This window comes from Salvelinus alpinus, chromosome 20, assembly GCF_045679555.1.
Source record: "Salvelinus alpinus chromosome 20, SLU_Salpinus.1, whole genome shotgun sequence".
Taxonomy (NCBI): Eukaryota; Metazoa; Chordata; class Actinopteri; order Salmoniformes; family Salmonidae; genus Salvelinus; species Salvelinus alpinus.
The window spans coordinates 19,002,881-19,024,713 of record NC_092105.1 but is presented as its reverse complement, the minus strand read 5'-3'; the positions used below and the strand labels follow the sequence as shown (position 1 = coordinate 19,024,713).

Sequence of the window (21,833 nt, the reverse complement as noted above, 5' to 3'; positions counted from 1 at the left end):
ACCTCTCTGAAAACCAGTCATGAGTCTGCCCAACAGCCCAATCACAGCACACCTCTGTGCCAAATAGCCTATCGCAGCTAACCACAGGCGCCGTGCTGAGGCATCAGGTGAGAATAACGTGTCACAGGTGGGTCATTGTGAGTGAACTAGGTAATCTGTTAAAGTATATGAAGGCTTTGTCTCAATGATGGTGTTCTAGGCATTAACAATAGACCACCAGCCCAGGTCAAACTGGGACATGCGGATGTGTGTATGATTATGATGATGTGCGTGTCCTACTCCAGGAAACTCCTCCTGGATCCCATTCTCCTGGCTTTAACTAAAGTGTTGAATAATGCCGAACAGCTTCTTCTCGTCAGCTTTGTACGCAATGATAAATATATTACTATGGCATATTAATATATAGTAACTATATGTGAACGAACTGTAATAATCTCAATAATCTTTGATTGCAGAGGGAAAGAGGTCAGACAGACATTTCTGCCTCTCCGGCTGCTCAGACAAACATTCCGTCTCCATGGCAATGGATTTAAGTCTTTGATTTTCTGTGTGTTTATAGGTCCAAACTAAACGTCCGTCAGAAACTGCGGACAGGAGAGTAGTAAGGCTTTGGATTGGTGTTCATAAAAACATTCACCTCTGAAAATAAATAAATATATCTCGATATATATTTCTGGTGTGTAAATAAGTACTAACCTGGTTTGCTCTGAGGTAGGGGTTTTAAGCAACTGCTAACTCACTACGTTGTTGAATATATTCGTAAAATGCCACCTCTCTTCAGTACAAATTCAGTGTACACATCCACACACACACATGCACCACTAAGTGCACACATATAAATAAATAAACATGTGTAAGTATGTATAACGTGTGTTTCGCATATCTTGAGGTTTGGTTCAAGGTGAGGTTAACTGGCCCTGTCAGGCAAAGCCAAACGGTAACCAGTGGAATAATAATAATAATAATAATGATAATAATAGTATTAGTAATAATATAATTTTGCAGAAGTAACTTTGAATGTACATAGATAATCTTTGAAGAAACATTCTTTTTATTTGTCTAGATAGCAGCAGCGACGGCCCCTCAATGTCTGGGTGCCGCGAGGGGGGAATGAAGATAGGAGACTTGGGGGAGAGGGGGTCAAGTGTCCACATTGTCGTAATGACGGCGGCCCTGTTGACCCCTAGGGGAGGGGGTGGTGGAGGTTAAAGTTTGTCTACTGCAGCACATGGTCCAGCTGTCGGCGTGGCGACCTCGTCACTAGGCTGCAGCGTCATCCATCTTTCACAGCGAGAGAGAGAGAGAGAGAGAGAGAGAGAGAGAGAGAGAGAGAGAGAGAGAGAGAGAGAGAGAGAGAGAGAGAGAGAGAGAGAGAGAGAGAGAGAGAGAGAGAGAGAGAGAGAGAGAGAGAGAGAGAGAACAGGGATAATAGGAGGGGGGGTGGTCCCATCAGATTTCAGTCTGAATGGAGAGAAAGAGAAACAGAGAGGGGTGTGGTTTGGTTAATTAGGTTGCCATATTATCTACAAGCAAATCCCACACACAGACTTAAAAATGCATTCATTTTTTTGTCCCACTATGCTCTTGTTATCTCTTCCATTGAAAATGATGTGTACGTATGTGTGCGTGAGTGTGCTCGTCAGCTGGGAGACAATGAAGTGGCAGAGGGAAAACAGAGCAACGTTTAGCACTATTCAGCTGACAGAGTACAGTCTCCAATGACGACAAACACTGACCCATACCAACACTGACACACACGTTGAAAACATACAGAAGCATATGCAGAAGCACAGAAAATACAACACACACCTAAGCATACAGACAGCACTCTAAGAGAAACATAAAACACAGAAAAACTGACAAAAACAGACCAGGCAAACAAACAAGCACTTACAAACAAACACACTCACTGACAAACAAACACACACACTAAGTTTACACACACAGTGTGTGTTTTTCTGGCCTTGTGTAAACACTGTGAGTAGAGAGTCTGTCTCGCTCTCTCTCTCTCTCTCTCTGAAGAACAGTGCTGTGACCCTTGCTCCTGTGTACTTGTTTGTGCAGTGTGATTTGCATGCAGTGCTGGCATGGCAGTGGAAGTAACAGCCTACTGCACTTCCCCCCTCCATGCCTCCCTTTCTCCCACTCACTCACTACCTCTCTACTCCCTCTCTCTTTCTTTCTTTGTCCAGTACCCAGTTGTCATACATCAGTAAAAGTATAGATATCTTAACAGAAAATGACTCAAGTAAAAGTGAAAGTCACCCAGTAAAATACTAATTGAGTAAAAGTCAAAAAGTATTTGATTTTAAATATACTTCAGTATGAAAAGTAAATGTAATTTCAAAAATATGCTTAAGTATCAAAAGTAAAAGTATAAATCATTTAAAATTCCTTATATTAAGCAAACCAGATGGCACCATTTTCTTGTTTTTTTTTCATTTACGGATAGTCAGGGTCGCACTTCAACACAGACATAACTTACAAATGAATCATTTGTGTTTGTGAGTCCTCCAAATCAGAGGCAAGGGGAATGAGCAGGAACGTTCTCTTGATAAATGTGTAAATTGGACCATTTTCCTGTCCTGCTAAGCATTCAAAATGTAACGAGTACTTTTGAGTGTCAGGGAAATACCCACCTACTAGGAGAACCCCCTATACCCACCTACTAGGAGAACCCCCTATACCCACCTACTAGGAGAACTCCCTATACCCACCTACTAGGAGAACTCCCTATACCCACCTACTAGGAGAACCCCCTATACCCACCTACTAGGAGAACCCCCTATACCCACCTACTAGGAGAACCATCTATACCCACCTACTAGGAGAACCCCCTATACCCACCTACTAGGAGAACCCCCTATACCCACCTACTAGGAGAACCCCCTATACCCACCTACTAGGAGAACTCCCTATACCCACCTACTAGGAGAACTCCCTATACCCACCTACTAGGAGAACTCCCTATACCCACCTACTAAGAGAACTCCCTATACCCACCTACTAGGAGAACCTCCTATACCCACCTACTAGGAGAACCCCCTATACCCACCTACTAGGAGAACCCCCTATACCCACCTACTAGGAGAACTCCCTATACCCACCTACTAAGAGAACTCCCTATACCCACCTACTAGGAGAACCCCCTATACCCACCTACTAGGAGAACTCCCTATACCCACCTACTAGGAGAACTCCCTATACCCACCTACTAGGAGAACTCCCTATACCCACCTACTAGGAGAACTCCCTATACCCACCTACTAGGAGAACTCCCTATACCCACCTACTAGGAGAACCCCCTATACCCACCTACTAGGAGAACTCCCTATACCCACCTACTAGGAGAACTCCCTATACCCACCTACTAGGAGAACTCCCTATACCCACCTACTAGGAGAACTCCCTATACCCACCTACTAGGAGAACTCCCTATACCCACCTACTAGGAGAACCCCCTATACCCACCTACTAGGAGAACCCCCTATACCCACCTACTAGGAGAACCCCCTATACCCACCTACTAGGAGAACCCCCTATACCCACCTACTAGGAGAACTCCCTATACCCACCTACTAGGAGAACCCCCTATACCCACCTACTAGGAGAACCCCCTATACCCACCTACTAGGAGAACTCCCTATACCCACCTACTAGGAGAACTCCCTATACCCACCTACTAGGAGAACTCCCTATACCCACCTACTAGGAGAACTCCCTATACCCACCTACTAGGAGAACCCCCTATACCCACCTACTAGGAGAACCCCCTATACCCACCTACTAGGAGAACTCCCTATACCCACCTACTAGGAGAACCCCCTATACCCACCTACTAGGAGAACTCCCTATACCCACCTACTAGGAGAACTCCCTATACCCACCTACTAGGAGAACCCCCTATACCCACCTACTAGGAGAACCCCCTATACCCACCTACTAGGAGAACCCCATATACCCACCTACTAGGAGAACCCCCTATACCCACCTACTAGGAGAACCCCCTATACCCACCTACTAGGAGAACTCCCTATACCCACCTACTAGGAGAACCCCCTATACCCACCTACTAGGAGAACCCCCTATACCCACCTACTAGGAGAACTCCCTATACCCACCTACTAGGAGAACTCCCTATACCCACCTACTAGGAGAACTCCCTATACCCACCTACTAGGAGAACTCCCTATACCCACCTACTAGGAGAACTCCCTATACCCACCTACTAGGAGAACTCCCTATACCCACCTACTAGGAGAACTCCCTATACCCACCTACTAGGAGAACCCCCTATACCCACCTACTAGGAGAACCCCCTATACCCACCTACTAGGAGAACTCCCTATACCCACCTACTAGGAGAACTCCCTCTACCCACCTACTAGGAGAACCCCCTATACCCACCTACTAGGAGAACCCCCTATACCCAACTACTAGGAGAACCCCCTATACCCACCTACTAGGAGAACCCCCTATACCCACCTACTAGGAGAACCCCCTATACCCACCTACTAGGAGAACCCCCTATACCCACCTACTAGGAGAACCCCCTATACCCACCTACTAGGAGAACCCCCTATACCCACCTACTAGGAGAACTCCCTATCCCCACCTACTAGGAGAACCCCCTATCCCCACCTACTAGGAGAACCCCCTATACCCACCTACTAGGGGAACTCCCTATACCCACCTACTAGGAGAACTCCCTATACCCACCTGCTAGGAGAACTCCCTATACCCACCTACTAGGAGAACCCCCTATACCCACCTACTAGGAGAACTCCCTATACCCACCTACTAGGAGAACCCCCTATACCCACCTACTAGGAGAACTCCCTATACCCACCTACTAGGAGAACTCCCTATACCCACCTACTAGGAGAACTCCCTATACCCACCTACTAGGAGAACTCCCTATACCCACCTACTAGGAGAACTCCCTATACCCACCTACTAGGAGAACCCCCTATACCCACCTACTAGGAGAACTCCCTATACCCACCTACTAGGAGAACTCCCTATACCCACCTACTAGGATAACCCCCTATACCCACCTACTAGGAGAATTCCCTATACCCACCTACTAGGAGAACTCCCTATACCCACCTACTAGGAGAACCCCCTATACCCACCTACTAGGAGAACCCCCTATACCCACCTACTAGGAGAACCCCCTATACCCACCTACTAGGAGAACTCCCTATACCCACCTACTAGGAGAACTCCCTATACCCACCTACTAGGAGAACTCCCTATACCCACCTACTAGGAGAACCCCCTATACCCACCTACTAGGAGAACTCCCTATACCCACCTACTAGGATAACTCCCTACACCCACCTACTAGGAGAACTCCCTATACCCACCTACTAGGAGAACTCCCTATACCCACCTACTAGGAGAACTCCCTATACCCACCTACTAGGAGAACTCCCTATACCCACCTACTAGGAGAACCCCCTATACCCACCTACTAGGAGAACCCCCTATACCCACCTACTAGGAGAACTCCCTATACCCACCTACTAGGAGAACTCCCTATACCCACCTACTAGGAGAACTCCCTATACCCACCTACTAGGAGAACTCCCTATACCCACCTACTAGGGGAACCCCCTATACCCACCTACTAGGAGAACCCCCTATACCCACCTACTAGGAGAACCCCCTATACCCACCTACTAGGAGAAGCCCCTATACCCACCTACTAGGAGAACTCCCTATACCCACCTACTAGGAGAACTCCCTATACCCACCTACTAGGAGAACTCCCTATACCCACCTACTAGGAGAACTCCCTATACCCACCTACTAGGAGAACTCCCTATACCCACCTACTAGGAGAACCCCATATACCCACCTACTAGGAGAACCCCCTATACCCACCTACTAGGAGAACCCCCTATACCCACCTACTAGGAGAACTCCCTATACCCACCTACTAGGAGAACCCCCTATACCCACCTACTAGGAGAACCCCCTATACCCACCTACTAGGAGAACTCCCTATACCCACCTACTAGGAGAACTCCCTATACCCACCTACTAGGAGAACTCCCTATACCCACCTACTAGGAGAACTCCCTATACCCACCTACTAGGAGAACTCCCTATACCCACCTACTAGGAGAACTCCCTATACCCACCTACTAGGAGAACTCCCTATACCCACCTACTAGGAGAACCCCCTATACCCACCTACTAGGAGAACTCCCTCTACCCACCTACTAGGAGAACTCCCTCTACCCACCTACTAGGAGAACCCCCTATACCCACCTACTAGGAGAACCCCCTATACCCAACTACTAGGAGAACCCCCTATACCCACCTACTAGGAGAACCCCCTATACCCACCTACTAGGAGAACCCCCTATACCCACCTACTAGGAGAACCCCCTATACCCACCTACTAGGAGAACCCCCTATACCCACCTACTAGGAGAACTCCCTATACCCACCTACTAGGAGAACCCCCTATCCCCACCTACTAGGAGAACCCCCTATACCCACCTACTAGGGGAACTCCCTATACCCACCTACTAGGAGAACTCCCTATACCCACCTGCTAGGAGAACTCCCTATACCCACCTACTAGGAGAACCCCCTATACCCACCTACTAGGAGAACCCCCTATACCCACCTACTAGGAGAACCCCCTATACCCACCTACTAGGATAACTCCCTATACCCACCTACTAGGAGAACTCCCTATACCCACCTACTAGGAGAACTCCCTATACCCACCTACTAGGAGAACTCCCTATACCCACCTACTAGGAGAACCCCCTATACCCACCTACTAGGAGAACTCCCTATACCCACCTACTAGGAGAACTCCCTATACCCACCTACTAGGAGAACCCCCTATACCCACCTACTAGGAGAACCCCCTATACCCACCTACTAGGAGAACTCCCTATACCCACCTACTAGGAGAACCCCCTATACCCACCTACTAGGAGAACCCCCTATACCCACCTACTAGGAGAACCCCCTATACCCACCTACTAGGAGAACTCCCTATACCCACCTACTAGGAGAACTCCCTATACCCACCTACTAGGAGAACCCCCTATACCCACCTACTAGGAGAACTCCCTATACCCACCTACTAGGAGAACTCCCTATACCCACCTACTAGGAGAACTCCCTATACCCACCTACTAGGAGAACTCCCTATACCCACCTACTAGGAGAACTCCCTATACCCACCTACTAGGAGAACCCCCTATACCCACCTACTAGGAGAACTCCCTATACCCACCTACTAGGAGAACTCCCTATACCCACCTACTAGGAGAACTCCCTATACCCACCTACTAGGAGAACTCCCTATACCCACCTACTAGGGGAACTCCCTATACCCACCTACTAGGAGAACTCCCTATACCCACCTACTAGGAGAACTCCCTATACCCACCTACTAGGAGAACCCCCTATACCCACCTACTAGGAGAACCCCCTATACCCAACTACTAGGAGAACCCCCTATACCCACCTACTAGGAGAACTCCCTATACCCACCTACTAGGAGAACTCCCTATACCCACCTACTAGGATAACCCCCTATACCCACCTACTAGGAGAACTCCCTATACCCACCTACTAGGAGAACTCCCTATACCCACCTACTAGGAGAACCCCCTATACCCACCTACTAGGAGAACCCCCTATACCCACCTACTAGGAGAACCCCCTATACCCACCTACTAGGAGAACTCCCTATACCCACCTACTAGGAGAACTCCCTATACCCACCTACTAGGAGAACCCCCTATACCCACCTACTAGGAGAACTCCCTATACCCACCTACTAGGAGAACTCCCTATACCCACCTACTAGGAGAACTCCCTATACCCACCTACTAGGAGAACTCCCTATACCCACCTACTAGGAGAACTCCCTATACCCACCTACTAGGAGAACTCCCTATACCCACCTACTAGGAGAACCCCCTATACCCACCTACTAGGAGAACTCCCTATACCCACCTACTAGGAGAACTCCCTATACCCACCTACTAGGAGAACTCCCTATACCCACCTACTAGGAGAACTCCCTATACCCACCTACTAGGAGAACTCCCTATACCCACCTACTAGGAGAACTCCCTATACCCACCTACTAGGAGAACTCCCTATACCCACCTACTAGGAGAACCCCCTATACCCACCTACTAGGAGAACCCCCTATACCCAACTACTAGGAGAACCCCCTATACCCACCTACTAGGAGAACCCCCTATACCCACCTACTAGGAGAACCCCCTATACCCACCTACTAGGAGAACCCCCTATACCCACCTACTAGGAGAACCCCCTATACCCACCTACTAGGAGAACCCCCTATACCCACCTGCTAGGAGAACTCCCTATACCCACCTACTAGGAGAACCCCCTATACCCACCTACTAGGAGAACTCCCTATACCCACCTACTAGGAGAACCCCCTATACCCACCTACTAGGAGACTCCCTATACCCACCTACTAGGAGAACTCCCTATACCCACCTACTAGGAGAACTCCCTATACCCACCTACTAGGAGAACTCCCTATACCCACCTACTAGGAGAACTCCCTATACCCACCTACTAGGAGAACTCCCTATACCCACCTACTAGGAGAACTCCCTATACCCACCTACTAGGAGAACCCCCTATACCCACCTACTAGGAGAACCCCCTATACCCACCTACTAGGAGAACTCCCTATACCCACCTACTAGGAGAACTCCCTATACCCACCTACTAGGAGAACTCCCTATACCCACCTACTAGGAGAACCCCCTATACCCACCTACTAGGAGAACTCCCTATACCCACCTACTAGGAGAACCCCCTATACCCACCTACTAGGAGAACTCCCTATACCCACCTACTAGGAGAAAGAGAGAGGAATGGGATAACTTCTATTTACACCCAAAACTGCTAAATGCCTCTGTCACACCACAGTCACAGAGGAGGTGCAGTACATAGTACACTAGTAAATAGAGGAGTGATTCACATTGCGCTACTCACACTCACGGGAGGCTGATTAGATTCTCTATTATCCTGCTAATCACATTAGAGGGGCTGACCCACTTCCACAGACACTGTGTCACCCTGTGTCACCCTGTGCCGTGCTCTGTCAGATATACAACCAGGAACCAGGAACCAGGAACCAGGACCTAGCCTGTACATGGGAACCACACCTCATGGCTGACCAACCTCACCATAACACCACACCTCATGGCTGACCAACCTCACCATAACACCACACATCATGGCTGACCAACCTCACCATAAAGCCACACCTCATGGCTGACCAACCTCACCATAAAGCCACACCTCATGGCTGACCAACCTCACCATAACACCACACCTCATGGCTGACCAACCTCACCATAACACCACACATCATGGCTGACCAACCTCATCATAAAGCCACACCTCATGGCTGACCAACCTCACCATAACGCCACACCTCATGGCTGACCAACCTCACCATAACACCACACCTCATGGCTGACCAACCTCACCATAACGCCACACCTCATGGCTGACCAACCTCACCATAACACCACACCTCATGGCTGACCAACCTCACCATAACACCACACATGATAAAATATCTTCTGACTTGGTGTGGTGTATGTGACGGCAGAGTTCACAGAAGTAGTTTGAATTTCACAGGGCCAATTACACCCAGGGTCCAGTCACTCCATTCAGGGAGAGGGTTGGACAACCAGAGTAACAAAGTCAACCTGACATGGGAATGTGTGTGTGTGTGTGTGTGTGTGTGTGTGTGTGTGTGTGTGTGTGTGTGTGTGTGTGTGTGTGTGTGTGTGTGTGTGTGTGTGTGTGTGTGTGTGTGTGTGTGTGTGTGTGTGTGTGTGTGTGTGCACCAGCAGGGCCAGTCCAGACCAGTTGGTTGCAGACACAGGGGTGTGAGGGAGTGGGGATGAGGGAGAGTTGCCGAGAATCAGAGCTTAATCATCTCACACACACAGCCGAGGTTTCTAAACACACACCCCTGGTTACCAATCACACAGTCCTGCCAAGCCATCACAATCCCCTTTTATCAGTGGAGACTCAACCAGCCCTTCTCAGTGCAGTGTGTGTCAGCTGAGAGAGACTACCTCCCCTAATACAGCTAATTTCACACACGCTGATCACAGAGGGAGAGAGTGAGGAGGTAGAGGGACGGATAAACAAACCCGTTACCGCCTACCCATCCCCCTTACAGGCACGCCACCACACACCCCTCTACCCCTTCCTGGAAGGTGCCCCTCCCCCCTACCACACTGCTCTCCACATTATTTATTTATTTCTCACTGGCTATACATAGACCTGCTGCTCTCAGGCCAGGAACACTCTACATCACTCTCACACACTCCACAGGCATATACAAAAGAGAAGACATGCTACTGTAGTTTAAAGTACAAAGTATGAAGTTCATAACTCAGACAACAGGTCTGTGGTTCTCCTAGCAGTAGCATAACTCAGACAACAGCTCTGTGGTTCTACTAGCAGTAGCATATCTCAGACAACAGCTCTGTGGTTCTACTAGCAGTAGCATAACTCAGACAACAGGTCTGTAGTTCTCCTAGCAGTAGCATAACTCAGACAACAGCTCTGTGGTTCTACTAGCAGTAGCATAACTCAGACAACAGGTCTGTAGTTCTCCTAGCAGTAGCATAACTCAGACAACAGCTCTGTGGTTCTACTAGCAGTAGCATATCTCAGACAACAGCTCTGTGGTTCTACTAGCAGTAGCATATCTCAGACAACAGCTCTGTGGTTCTACTAGCAGTAGCATATCTCAGACAACAGGTCTGTGGTTCTCCTAGCAGTAGCATAACTCAGACAACAGGTCTGTGGTTCTCCTAGCAGTAGCATAACTCAGACAACAGGTCTGTGGTTCTCCTAGCAGTAGCATATCTCAGACAACAGCTCTGTGATTCTACTAGCAGTAGCATAACTCAGACAACAGGTCTGTGGTTCTCCTAGCAGTAGCATAACTCAGACAACAGGTCTGTGGTTCTCCTAGCAGTAGCATAACTCAGACAACAGGTCTGTGGTTCTCCTAGCAGTAGCATAACTCAGACAACAGGTCTGTGGTTCTCCTAGCAGTAGCATAACTCAGACAACAGGTCTGTGGTTCTCCTAGCAGTAGCATAACTCAGACTAATCAAATCAAATCAAGTTTATTTTATATAGCCCTTCGTACATCAGCTAATATCTCGAAGTGCTGTACAGAAACCCAGCCTAAAACCCCAAACAGCAAGCAATGCAGGTGTAGAAGCACGGTGGCTAGGAAAAACTCCCTAGAAAGGCCAAAACCTAGGAAAAAACCTAGAGAGGAACCAGGCTATGAGGGGTGGCCAGTCCTATTCTGGCTGTGCCGGGTGGAGATTATAACAGAACTATGCCAAGATGTTCAAAATGTTCAAAAACTAACAGTATTTTTTGCTGGGGCACAGGGTTGTGTTAACAAACCACATGTGAACATTTCTATTTGAATTTGAGAGAGGAAGAAGGAAGGAAATAGAGTGAACCAAAGAAAAATGGAGAGCGATAAGAAGGAATGGGTGAGGAGGGAGTGAAGCCTGTTCCTGGGAAGTCAGGAGAACATGAGCTCCATGAGGCTTAAGTGATCCAAACTGCAACTCAGTGTTTGGGAAACCTGTGTGTGTGTGTGCTCTCCCTTCCACTAAATCTAACTCGAAACAAAATACTCAACAATGTCTAATCCTGAACAGAATGTAATACTCCTTAACTCCCTGCTAAATGTAGGGAACTTTAACAGAGTTTATCTAACCATGGAACATCCCGTCCTAGTTTATGGGTATCATAGAGGTGAAGTGAGAGAGGGGTGAAAGACAGAGCGAGGGCAGGGTAGTGAGGACAGGTGAAGACAAACGCTATTAGAAATATGCCACTACGTCTAGGTATTATTATTGGATTGATCTATAATTAACCACACACAGCAGCTTACAAGTCAATTCAGCACAGCTATGCTATCCTCTAAAGTCACACCACCTCAGTGAAGTTAATTTAGGTAACTAATTCAGTTCAAATTCTCGAAAGCAATTATTATTTTCAAAGAAGTCCATAAAACAGGAGGCAATTCAAGGAATTCCTGTAATGGGGATATTTAGCTATCTAATTTACTAATTGTTTAATTAGTTGTTAAACAAACCTCTATGGCATTTTATTAAAGCCAACCAAAGGCCCTCAGCTGGAACTAGGAGCTACAGACAGAGGGCTCTCTGGGCAGAGAGAGAAAGGAGGGCAGAGACCAACTGACTAGGAGACTCAATCACATGACTTCCAGTAAACAGAAACTAATGCCAAAAAAAGTGAGAGAAATAAAGAGAGAGAGGGAGGGACAGAGAGAGAGAGAAAGGGAAAAAAGTGAGTGAGTGAAAGAGAGAGAGAAAAGAGAGAGAGATAGAGTGAGGGTTAGAGTGATATTTGGTCTCAATTCAATTTCAATTCAAAGGGCATTATTGGCATGGGAAACACATGTTAACATTGCCAAAGCAAGTGAAATAGATAATAAACAAAGGGAAATAAACAATAAAAAATGAACAATAAACATTACACTCACAAAAGTTACAAAAGAATAAAGACATTTCAAATGTCATATTATCTCTATATACAGTGTTGTAATGACGTGCAAACAGTTAAAGTACAAAAGGGAAAATAAATCAACATAAATATAGGTTGTATTTACAATGGAGTTTGTTCTTCACTGGTGGCCCTTTTCTTGTGAAAACAGGACACAAATCCTGCTGCTGTGATTGCTCACTGTGGTATTTCACCCAATAGATATGGGAGTTTATCAAAATTGGATTTGTTTTCAGCCTCTCTCTCTCACGCAGATGGTGCTCAGTCATTGCCTCTGAAGGGCCAGATAACCAGTGAGCACTGCTGGGAGGGGCAGGTGCAAGACCCCGGCCCCCACCATCTGCTACACACACACTGAGGTAGAGAGGGAAACAAAAGGGGGGAAGAGGTCAGAGCTCCCAAATAAAAACAGGGAGAGAATGAGTGTCTCTATCAAACACCTGACAGCCCAAAAGAGAGAGAGCTCTCATAAAAAAGAGGAAAACATGAAGAAAGGAGAGAGAGGAATGATAAGAGCTTCAGAGAAAAACACAGAGAGAGTTTCAGACACAGAGATGGACTAGAGAGCGTAGGAGGTGAATACATGTTTCTTATTCTGTTTGCAGATAACTGGTGTTTGCTTGTAGCGTTCCCTTCCTCACTGCTAATCCCAAGAGCCCTCACACACCCAGGGCCAGTTCAAAGGTTACGTTTCTGACCCGGGGCGGCAGAGTGAGGTGCAGGGGTGGGCCATATGGGGGTATGCTTTGAAATTTAAACAGCCCCCAACCCACTCAGTGACCCACCCCCTTCAATCTCCCCTCTCAGTGAGTGCATGCCTACCCCCAAAACCAAAACAACAACAATGCCAAAAACACTAGCTTTGGACCGGCCATCAGCTCAATGAGTCAATGAACCAATAAACTAATAAGTCTCAAACACTGATATCAAATTCACAAAAACACCAGAGTAACCCACAAACACAAGGCCAGAGTAAACTACAAACACAAGGCCAGAGTAACCTACAAACACAAGGCCAGAGTAACCTACAAACACAAGGCCAGAGTAACCTACAAACACAAGGCCAGAGTAACCTACAAACACAAGGCCAGAGTAACCTACAAACACAAGGCCAGAGTAACCTACAAACACAAGGCCAGAGTAAACTACAAACACAAGGCCAGAGTAACCTACAAACACAAGGCCAGAGTAACCTACAAACACAAGGACAGAGTAACCTACAAACACAAGGCCAGAGTAACCTACAAACACAAGGCCAGAGTAAACTACAAACACAAGGCCAGAGTAACCTACAAACACAAGGCCAGAGTAACCTACAAACACAAGGCCAGAGTAAACTACAAACACAAGGCCAGAGTAAACTACAAACACAAGGCCAGAGTAACCTACAAACACGAGGCCAGAGTAACCTACAAACACAAGGCCAGAGTAACCTACAAGCACAAGGCCAGAGTAAACTACAAACACAAGGCCAGAGTAACCTACAAACACAAGGCCAGAGTAACCTACAAGCACAAGGCCAGAGTAACCTACAAACACAAGGCCAGAGTAACCTACAAACACAAGGCCAGAGTAACCTACAAACACAAGGCCAGAGTAACCTACAAACACAAGGCCAGAGTAACCTACAAATAGATACACACAGCAGCTGTCACACACACAAAATATAAAGGCCAATTCAGCCGGGAAATGATTTGCATTCCAAATCCAGCCAATCACAAATGAATGTGAGCATGTGGAATGCTGACTACGAGTCACGTTGTGGTGCTGAGGGAAGAATGTGGAAAAGCCTGTAATTTCTTGGTAAACACTTTGTTCTTTCTCTCCGGCTAATCATTTGTTTTTCAGGAATGCCATAAATAACCAAGCAATAACCGGCCACAGCCAACTCGTACCGGATCCACTCTGCTCCTTCTCTCTTGCTTTGTTGTCTCCCCTCCTCCTCTGTTCTTACCCCCCTCCCTCCCACTGTGGGCTGTTTTGTCCTGATTTTGAAAAACAAACTAATACATGTCACTCCTCTGTCTCCATTCCTCCTCCCCCATCTCCTCTCCTTCCGTAGCTTAGGGCCAGGTCTTTCTTTCTGCTCAACTTTGTGGAAATGACTGCAATATCTACAAAACAACTCAGTCAGCAGACATGCTTAGGGTTGCAACATTTTCCAGAAATCCTAGTAGGAGGATTCCGGATTTTCGTGCTTATTCCTCCTGATTTTGGGAATACTCCAACCACTATTTCAGAGAAAACCAGGGAATTTATTGAAAGTTCCCAGAATTCTGCAACCCCAGTCATGCTCAAACACACGTGAAATTCCTTATTTCACAAAAATAAGTAAATACACTGACATTATACTTCTTAACACACACCCTTGATTGAGTATGTTTGCCCAATCAGTGCATAGGTTTTTAATCCTCGAGAGCAGGTGCAGTGTGTGTGTTAGTCTGTTTTGTAAAGTTCCTCGCCGTAAAACAACAACGTGATCTGCAATCCCCCCAGTAGGTTAGAAAAACAAGTGAAAATTCACATCTCCCAGCAGCCTTTCTACACTGCATTCCTAACATGAAACCCAATACCTGACAAGTGATAAACAACTGACTCACTTGTTTTTCTGGGGGACCCAGTGCACTGACTGCACCCAGCCCTTCTGTTTACAGCCAGAGAGGGAGACAGAGGAAGAGTGAAAGGAGATGAGGAAAGGAGAAAGAGAGCACTCTCTTTACCAGGGCATTGCAGATCACAACATTGTGTAACCGCTGCCTATAAGCCTACAAGTAATGTATATTTCACCATCAATGTCCAAACCAAATATATGGGGAGTGTGTTATTTACTGTTGTATAGCAGGCTACTGATACTACAGTAGACATAAGCCAGGAACGAGGTGAAAGGTAATGTTTTGGTTTCCCCAACCTCCCATCCCTTAAACGGGACCCATCAATATTTACGGACAGGGTGGAAGTGTGATTTGGTAGGTGAATTGTCCCCTAAATCGATTTATTTTCTGTTCTGTGATCATTTTGAACAGAATCCGTTTTAGCCTACTTTCCACTATATCTGCTGACTCGTATCCTAATCCTCTCAGAGCACATATAACTGTGTTACATAATGAAGAAACGACCTGGCCGATATATTCCTTATGGATTGTTCTGGCATGCTGAGCAAAAAAATCTTTAGCATCATTGAAGCAACGCGTTGGGGTATTTTCTCCTGTCTCCGTACATTTGCACTAGCGTAGTCTGGTCCAGAAGAATAACTGCGTCACAGGAAACACTGGCTGGGACTCGAGCGCACACATTGACACAGAATTCAAACAACTTCAATCATTTGCATCACGACACCACGCGTATTTCCCGCAGCCTTGGCCTTAATGATGTACTGAATGTGTGTGACGGGCTACTCCAAATATCAGTTTATATGCACTGAATACGCTGCATCACAGGACTAATACGCTACACTTCTCATTGGGCTCCAACTTGCACCGACACTTATCATTTCAGCCGCCATGTTTAATAAATCATGTTTAGAAAAATAAATCATATCTATGTTGAAGTAAGTAGTTTCACTATAAGCAGTATACACCAAATACATTTGTTTAAACGGACTTGCAATAACAAACATAAACACTAAACAGTTTGATGTAGCTCATGCAATGGAATGTATTTTTCGTAATGTCAGTTGAATTGACTCAATAAATCACAGCACACATAGAAGGGTAAGATTCCTGCTTCTACTTCCTGGCATGGCTACACTCAAAATGTCTAGTCCAACCATTATGCCATCATTGAATTAAATGGAGACATCCTTTCTATTCATTCTATTTCTATGCCATGGATGAATGAATGGGCTCATGATAAGCATGCAAAGGCACACACATAATCGGCAGAGGCTCACCTTTCACTGCTGTTGCAGTCTCCTTGAAGCCCATGGTGGCATAGGGGCTGGCGTTGAAACCGTTCATGCCCCCCTTGCATCCACACGCTGCCTTGAACCTCAGCAGTCCCTCACAGCCCCCCAGACTGCTGCAGCCCCCCAGGCTCCCTTCCATCAGGTTTAAGGCAATGTAGTTGAGTCCGTTTTGGTAGCCTGCCGACGTCTCCCGGCACATGGGGCTGTTGCTGTTCCCATACTCCTCGTCTGAGCCCTCCGAGCTCCGGACCAGCCGCGACACGTTTTCCACCGATGCCGAGCTGTGCCGCATGTTGGCATCGTGGGCAAACGATGGAGACACTGGCGTTACCGTGGTTGTGGAGGAGAAGGTCTCGGAGCTGTGGCGCCTGCGACCCTGGGGGTCAGCCCGGATCACCTTAGCCCCCCTGTCTGGGTTGACGGGGGGGATGGAGGGACCCCCCAGGAGGAAGGACTCCACAGGGACAGGGGGGACCACCACTATGCCCTCTCCCCCCAGGGTGAGTCTCTGGATGCAGGACGAGGGGCTGGTAGGCAGGGGGGTGGTGGAGTCAGAGGGGCACAGAGAGGCAGGGAGAGAGGCAGAGGGGTTGGTAGGCAGGGGGGTGGTGGAGTCAGAGGGGCACAGAGAGGCAGGGAGAGAGGCAGAGGGGTTGGTAGGCAGGGGGGTGGTGGAGTCAGAGGGGCACAGAGAGGCAGGGAGAGAGGCAGAGGGGTTGGTAGGCAGGGGGGTGGTGGAGTCAGAGGGGCACAGAGAGGCAGGGAGAGAGGCAGAGGGGTTGGTAGGACTGAAGGTCATCTCAGTGTAGTCGTCTTTTACAGCGCCAACCGGGCACACAGGGCTCACATGCTTTTGGAGAGGATATTCCACTATGACTCTCTCCTCCTCCTTCCCCTCCTCTCTCTCCTCCTCCTCCCCCTCCTCTCTCTCCCTCTGGTCCTCTCTGTGAGGCTGGCTGGGACACACGAGGAGCACAGGACTCAGCTCCATGCGCCCTATTGAAGAAGGGGAATCCCTGTGTTTGGAAGAGCATGAGCTGATGTTGATGTTGACGTATTCGGAGAGTGGCGGGGAACTCCTCGCCGGCCCGTCCACCGAGCCCAGCGATGAAGCAGAGCTTTCAGTCATGGTAGAGACAGGCGGGTATCGTGTGGTGTTGCCAAAGTCTATGTTGATGTACTCCCCGGGACTCCTGGGCTCAGAGGGGAGAGGGTGTTCGCTCATACAGGGCAGTGTCCTCAGAGAGTCCAGGGCCAGCCGGGTAGGCCGACTCACCCTCCCCCTGTGGACCAGACCCCCCTCCTGGGTCACCCTGCTGGCTCTGAGGATCGAGGGGGCTGAGGAGAGGGTGTTGGTGGGGGGCGTACCGATGGAGACTGGTGAGATGGGACAGTAGTTGGACTCCTCTTCTATCCTCTGCCTCTGTAGACTCATCACCACGTACTGGTCCGTGTCTGTGACACCATTCCTCTGGGGCTGAGCTTTGAGAGAGCGGGTTAGGGAACTGATGGAGTAAGGCTGTCTGTGGTGAGGGTGAGGCTGGGGGGTAGTGTCTGTGAGGAAGTAGTCTGGGGGGGTGAAGGACACCTCCACAGGGGACATGTTGAGGTACTCCCCATTGGTGAGTTTCTCATCTGAGCTGTCCACAGACATCTTGGCCCCACAGAACATCCTCATGTAGCCGCTGTCCTCCAGAGACACACTGCCAGGGGAATCTGTATGGGGACCCATCCCAGCTGGAGAGGGGTGAGAGCGGGGGTTGATGATCTGCTTTGGGGCCGACACACACATGGGGCTCATGGGCATGTAAGCATTACCTTTGACCCCCCCTGTCTGAGGGGCCACGCCCGGAGTCATGGGCATGTAGCCACTGTCGCCTAGGTGACCGTTGGAGCCTATCTGGACATCGCCATAGTCCTCGGGATAGGTCACTTTTGGGGAAGCCATGTGAGAGCTGCGACCCGATTGGCCACCACTGGTGTAGGCCCTCATGAGCGTGTAGTCGTCCAATGAGGCAGAGGAGACCTGGGGCGGTGCCCTGTGCTGGCGCGGGGTGGTGAGGGAGTATGTGCGTTTCCGGTATGCCTTGTCCAGCTCTGGTAACCGGCGGTAACCGTTCTGGTTCTGTCTCTCCATCACCATGTAGCCGTGCAGGCTGCTGCCTTCCCGGGAGGGGGGTGTGTCTTCCCTCAGGGACTCTGGGGTGTTACTGCGGAGGGTGAGGTGCAGGCCTGCAGGGCTGGAGCCATACTCATCACAGGAGATGAAGCCCCCATCACTGGGGGAGACCGAGGCACTGCAGCTGGAGGGGCAAGGAAGGAGGACAGGCTGACAGGGCTGGGGGTGGCTGTGGGTGGAGAGTGGGACAGAGGCATGGACATGGACTTACTGTGCTGGAGGGAGGAGGATTCAAATGTCCGACAGGGCCGGGCTGTAATGGTGTTTGATCTCCCTAATAGGTTCGGTTGAATACCGGGGCTGAGGGGACTCCCGTTCACAGACATGGGGCGCGCCATGGTGCCTTCTCCCTCGCTGGCAGTGCGTATCCGGCAGGAGGTAAATTTACTAATCGGGGAAGTTGTGGCCATGCTGTCAGTGCGCGACCGCCGCTGGAGCCCGGTCTGGCTTGGAGGAAGGTTGTTGAGGTGCCGCCGGGTGGGCACGGAGATGGGGTTAGTGCCTGAAGACTGGCTCTTGCTGCGCGGCCGAAACTCTGACAGCTCCTTCATGGCTTTCATGGCCTCCAAGATAGTCTCGTGGATGTTTTGCGCCACCACTGAGTCGTCAGCCTGCATCCACAGCTCGCCTGGTCCCGTGGCTGCTGACCGGCCGACCTCGATGAAGAAAAAGCTTTCTGAGTGCCCGCATCTCCGAATGTTCATCAGCTGTAAACTGACGGACGCGACATCCGAGTTGAGCTTTACGAAGCTGATAGTCCGGCTGGATAAACACAGTCTGTACACCCCGGTCAGATTCCGGCTCTGCCCTAGCCCTTTGGATTTCAGGTTCACTTGCCATACCTCCTTATACGCGGCAGTTACCGGCGTAATCATCCCGTAGTTCGCCTCATCAAACCCCACCAGCGAGGACGCGGAATTGGATGCGGAGCCATCTGAGTACACTTTCCCCTCGCTCATTAAATCCGTTAAGACTCGGTACCAATTCTCCTGCTCTTTTTCATTCTCTGCCGCCACGGCAAAATATTCGTCCTTGGTATAGAGGGCGATAAGGTGTTTGTGTTTGGCATCAGCTCTCTTGTTGATATTGAGGCAGCAGTCAAGAGGTATAACCCTCTTTGCCGCTGACTTGTTTTTCCATTTTTTCTCGCTCTCGTAGTACTCCAGCCGGGCAGGGAAGCCCTCGTCCGGCTCCTTCAGAACGAAGAAGCGCTTGTGTCCGTGCTTCTGCTTCTTGAGGTATCCACATTTCTTAATCTTTGTGTTACTAATGTTCGCGTTGGATAACAAGTGTCCTCCCCCAGTATTTGGAGGACTCGCCATTCTATCGTCCTTTAAAAAACAAATCTCACTTTCGTTAACCTGTTGTTATATCCTCACTTATCGAAGGCTGGAGAGAAACTCTGTATAGTGCCTATCTCTCAGAGACACTGTTTCACTCCAGGCGCCGGCTGTGCGTTCGGCGTCTGTAGCTGTTTAACAGTAAATAACCCATATCGCTAAAGTGACCGGAGTGAAGAGGGAAACAATATGTGACGTTCTACACATCCAGCTTTGGTTACAAAAAAAGCGAAGGGGAGGGAAAAAATTCACACACTGACACTGGGTCGCTGCAAGCCGACGGGGCGTACCTGCAAATCCGGGCTCATTGGTGGTGGAGAGGGCTGCATGATAGTGAAAAGACTTCGTCAGACGTTAGAAAGCCCTCCCACTCAATTACATTAAATTCAATGGGCTTTATTGGCATGGGAAACATATGTTTACATTGCCAAAGCAAGTGAAATAGACAAGAAACAAATAGGAAATAAACAATAAAAAAATGTACGCATTACACTCACAAAAGTTTTAAAAGAATATTGACATTTAAAATGTCATATTACTGGCTATGTACAGTGTTGTAACAATACACTCACTCTCAAACACACTCCTGACCTCTTGCGACTCAATCTGGGAACTGTTGATGCTGTTCATGTGCTAGTCGGAATGTCCGATTTGCTAACTCGTTGTAGTTATACATGTGCCGCGTTCAACCAGTTAGCAAGTCGGAAATGTCAGAGTTTCCTAGTTCAGACTAGCATATGAATGCACCATCCGCATGATCATATCTGTAGCCTGTGGTGCATTTACTAGGCCTGTATGCATAGTAAATGCGTACGTGTATCCTCTTATCGCAGAGCAACTTAGGCTATGTAGCCTATCATCAAATTATTTATGACGAGACGTTTCACAGACCCTGGTGGCTATTTGGGTTATGTATTGTTGTATTTATTAGGTTTGTGCGTAGTATAGCATTGATGATGTCTTGTGTTTGGTTATGCGCAATAAGAATTATGGAGGGCAAGCTCAATTATATTCGTCACAGGTTCAGTGTGGATAAACTGATAGAAGTTTGCGTGAATGTACGCCTATGTTATACATACATGTTATTTTATTATGATAAATTGGTGCTGTCAATAAATAACAATGCTATAATAGGCGTGTAATACAAGCCTTGATGATATAACGAATTAGGTCTATTTGCATTCGTATTAATTTAGTTATAAGTTATAGCACAATTCTAAAAACACGGCATGATGCATGATCTAGTAGATTCTACAATGGATTATCCATGCTCGGAACGTCAATTGGCATCAACTGCGATTTACAACGTGATGAGGCGCATGCGAGAGGGGGGTGCGTGACTGTTCCCAGTCTGTACCCAGCCTCTGCCCTCCTACTTCAGAAGTAAACAAGCATCACGAGACTGCAGCTCTGTGACACAGCTAGGCTGGGAGGGAGAGCGGGAGAGCCTCTGACGCAGGAAACACTCGATATTGCCCCTGTGTCCCCTGATAATACCCTACATTCATGCCTGCGCCATGATGGGCAGAGAGCCCTCTCCCTCTTTTCCTCTCTTACCGAATTTGGCAACAGAAGAGTCATTAAACAGTGAAATTGTAAACAACTGTGTGAGAGTGAGAGAAATGCCGCGTTCAAAACAACTGGGAACTCGGTACTCGGAAATCTCCGACTTCAGTGAGTTTAAGACAACTGTGAACTCGGAAAAACGAGCTACGACTGGGAAAAATCGGTTTGAACGGTCATCCAACTCGGATATCAAAGTAGGAAACTCGGGGATCGTTCTAGAGCTCAGAGT

The 21,833-nt window shown here is 48.3% G+C and overlaps 1 protein-coding gene across 1 annotated transcript; it reads right to left on the bottom strand.

Moving 5' to 3' along the window:
- Window positions 1-1,033: 1,033 nt before the first annotated feature.
- Window positions 1,034-20,385, bottom strand: LOC139546426 (insulin receptor substrate 2-like). The gene is given in 3 exon segments (XM_071354794.1): window positions 1,034-1,461; window positions 16,505-18,838; window positions 18,841-20,385. Coding segments are annotated over 3 exon segments (3,519 nt in total). The 5' UTR covers window positions 20,021-20,385; the 3' UTR covers window positions 1,034-1,456.
- Between the last annotated feature and the right edge of the window lie 1,448 nt (window positions 20,386-21,833).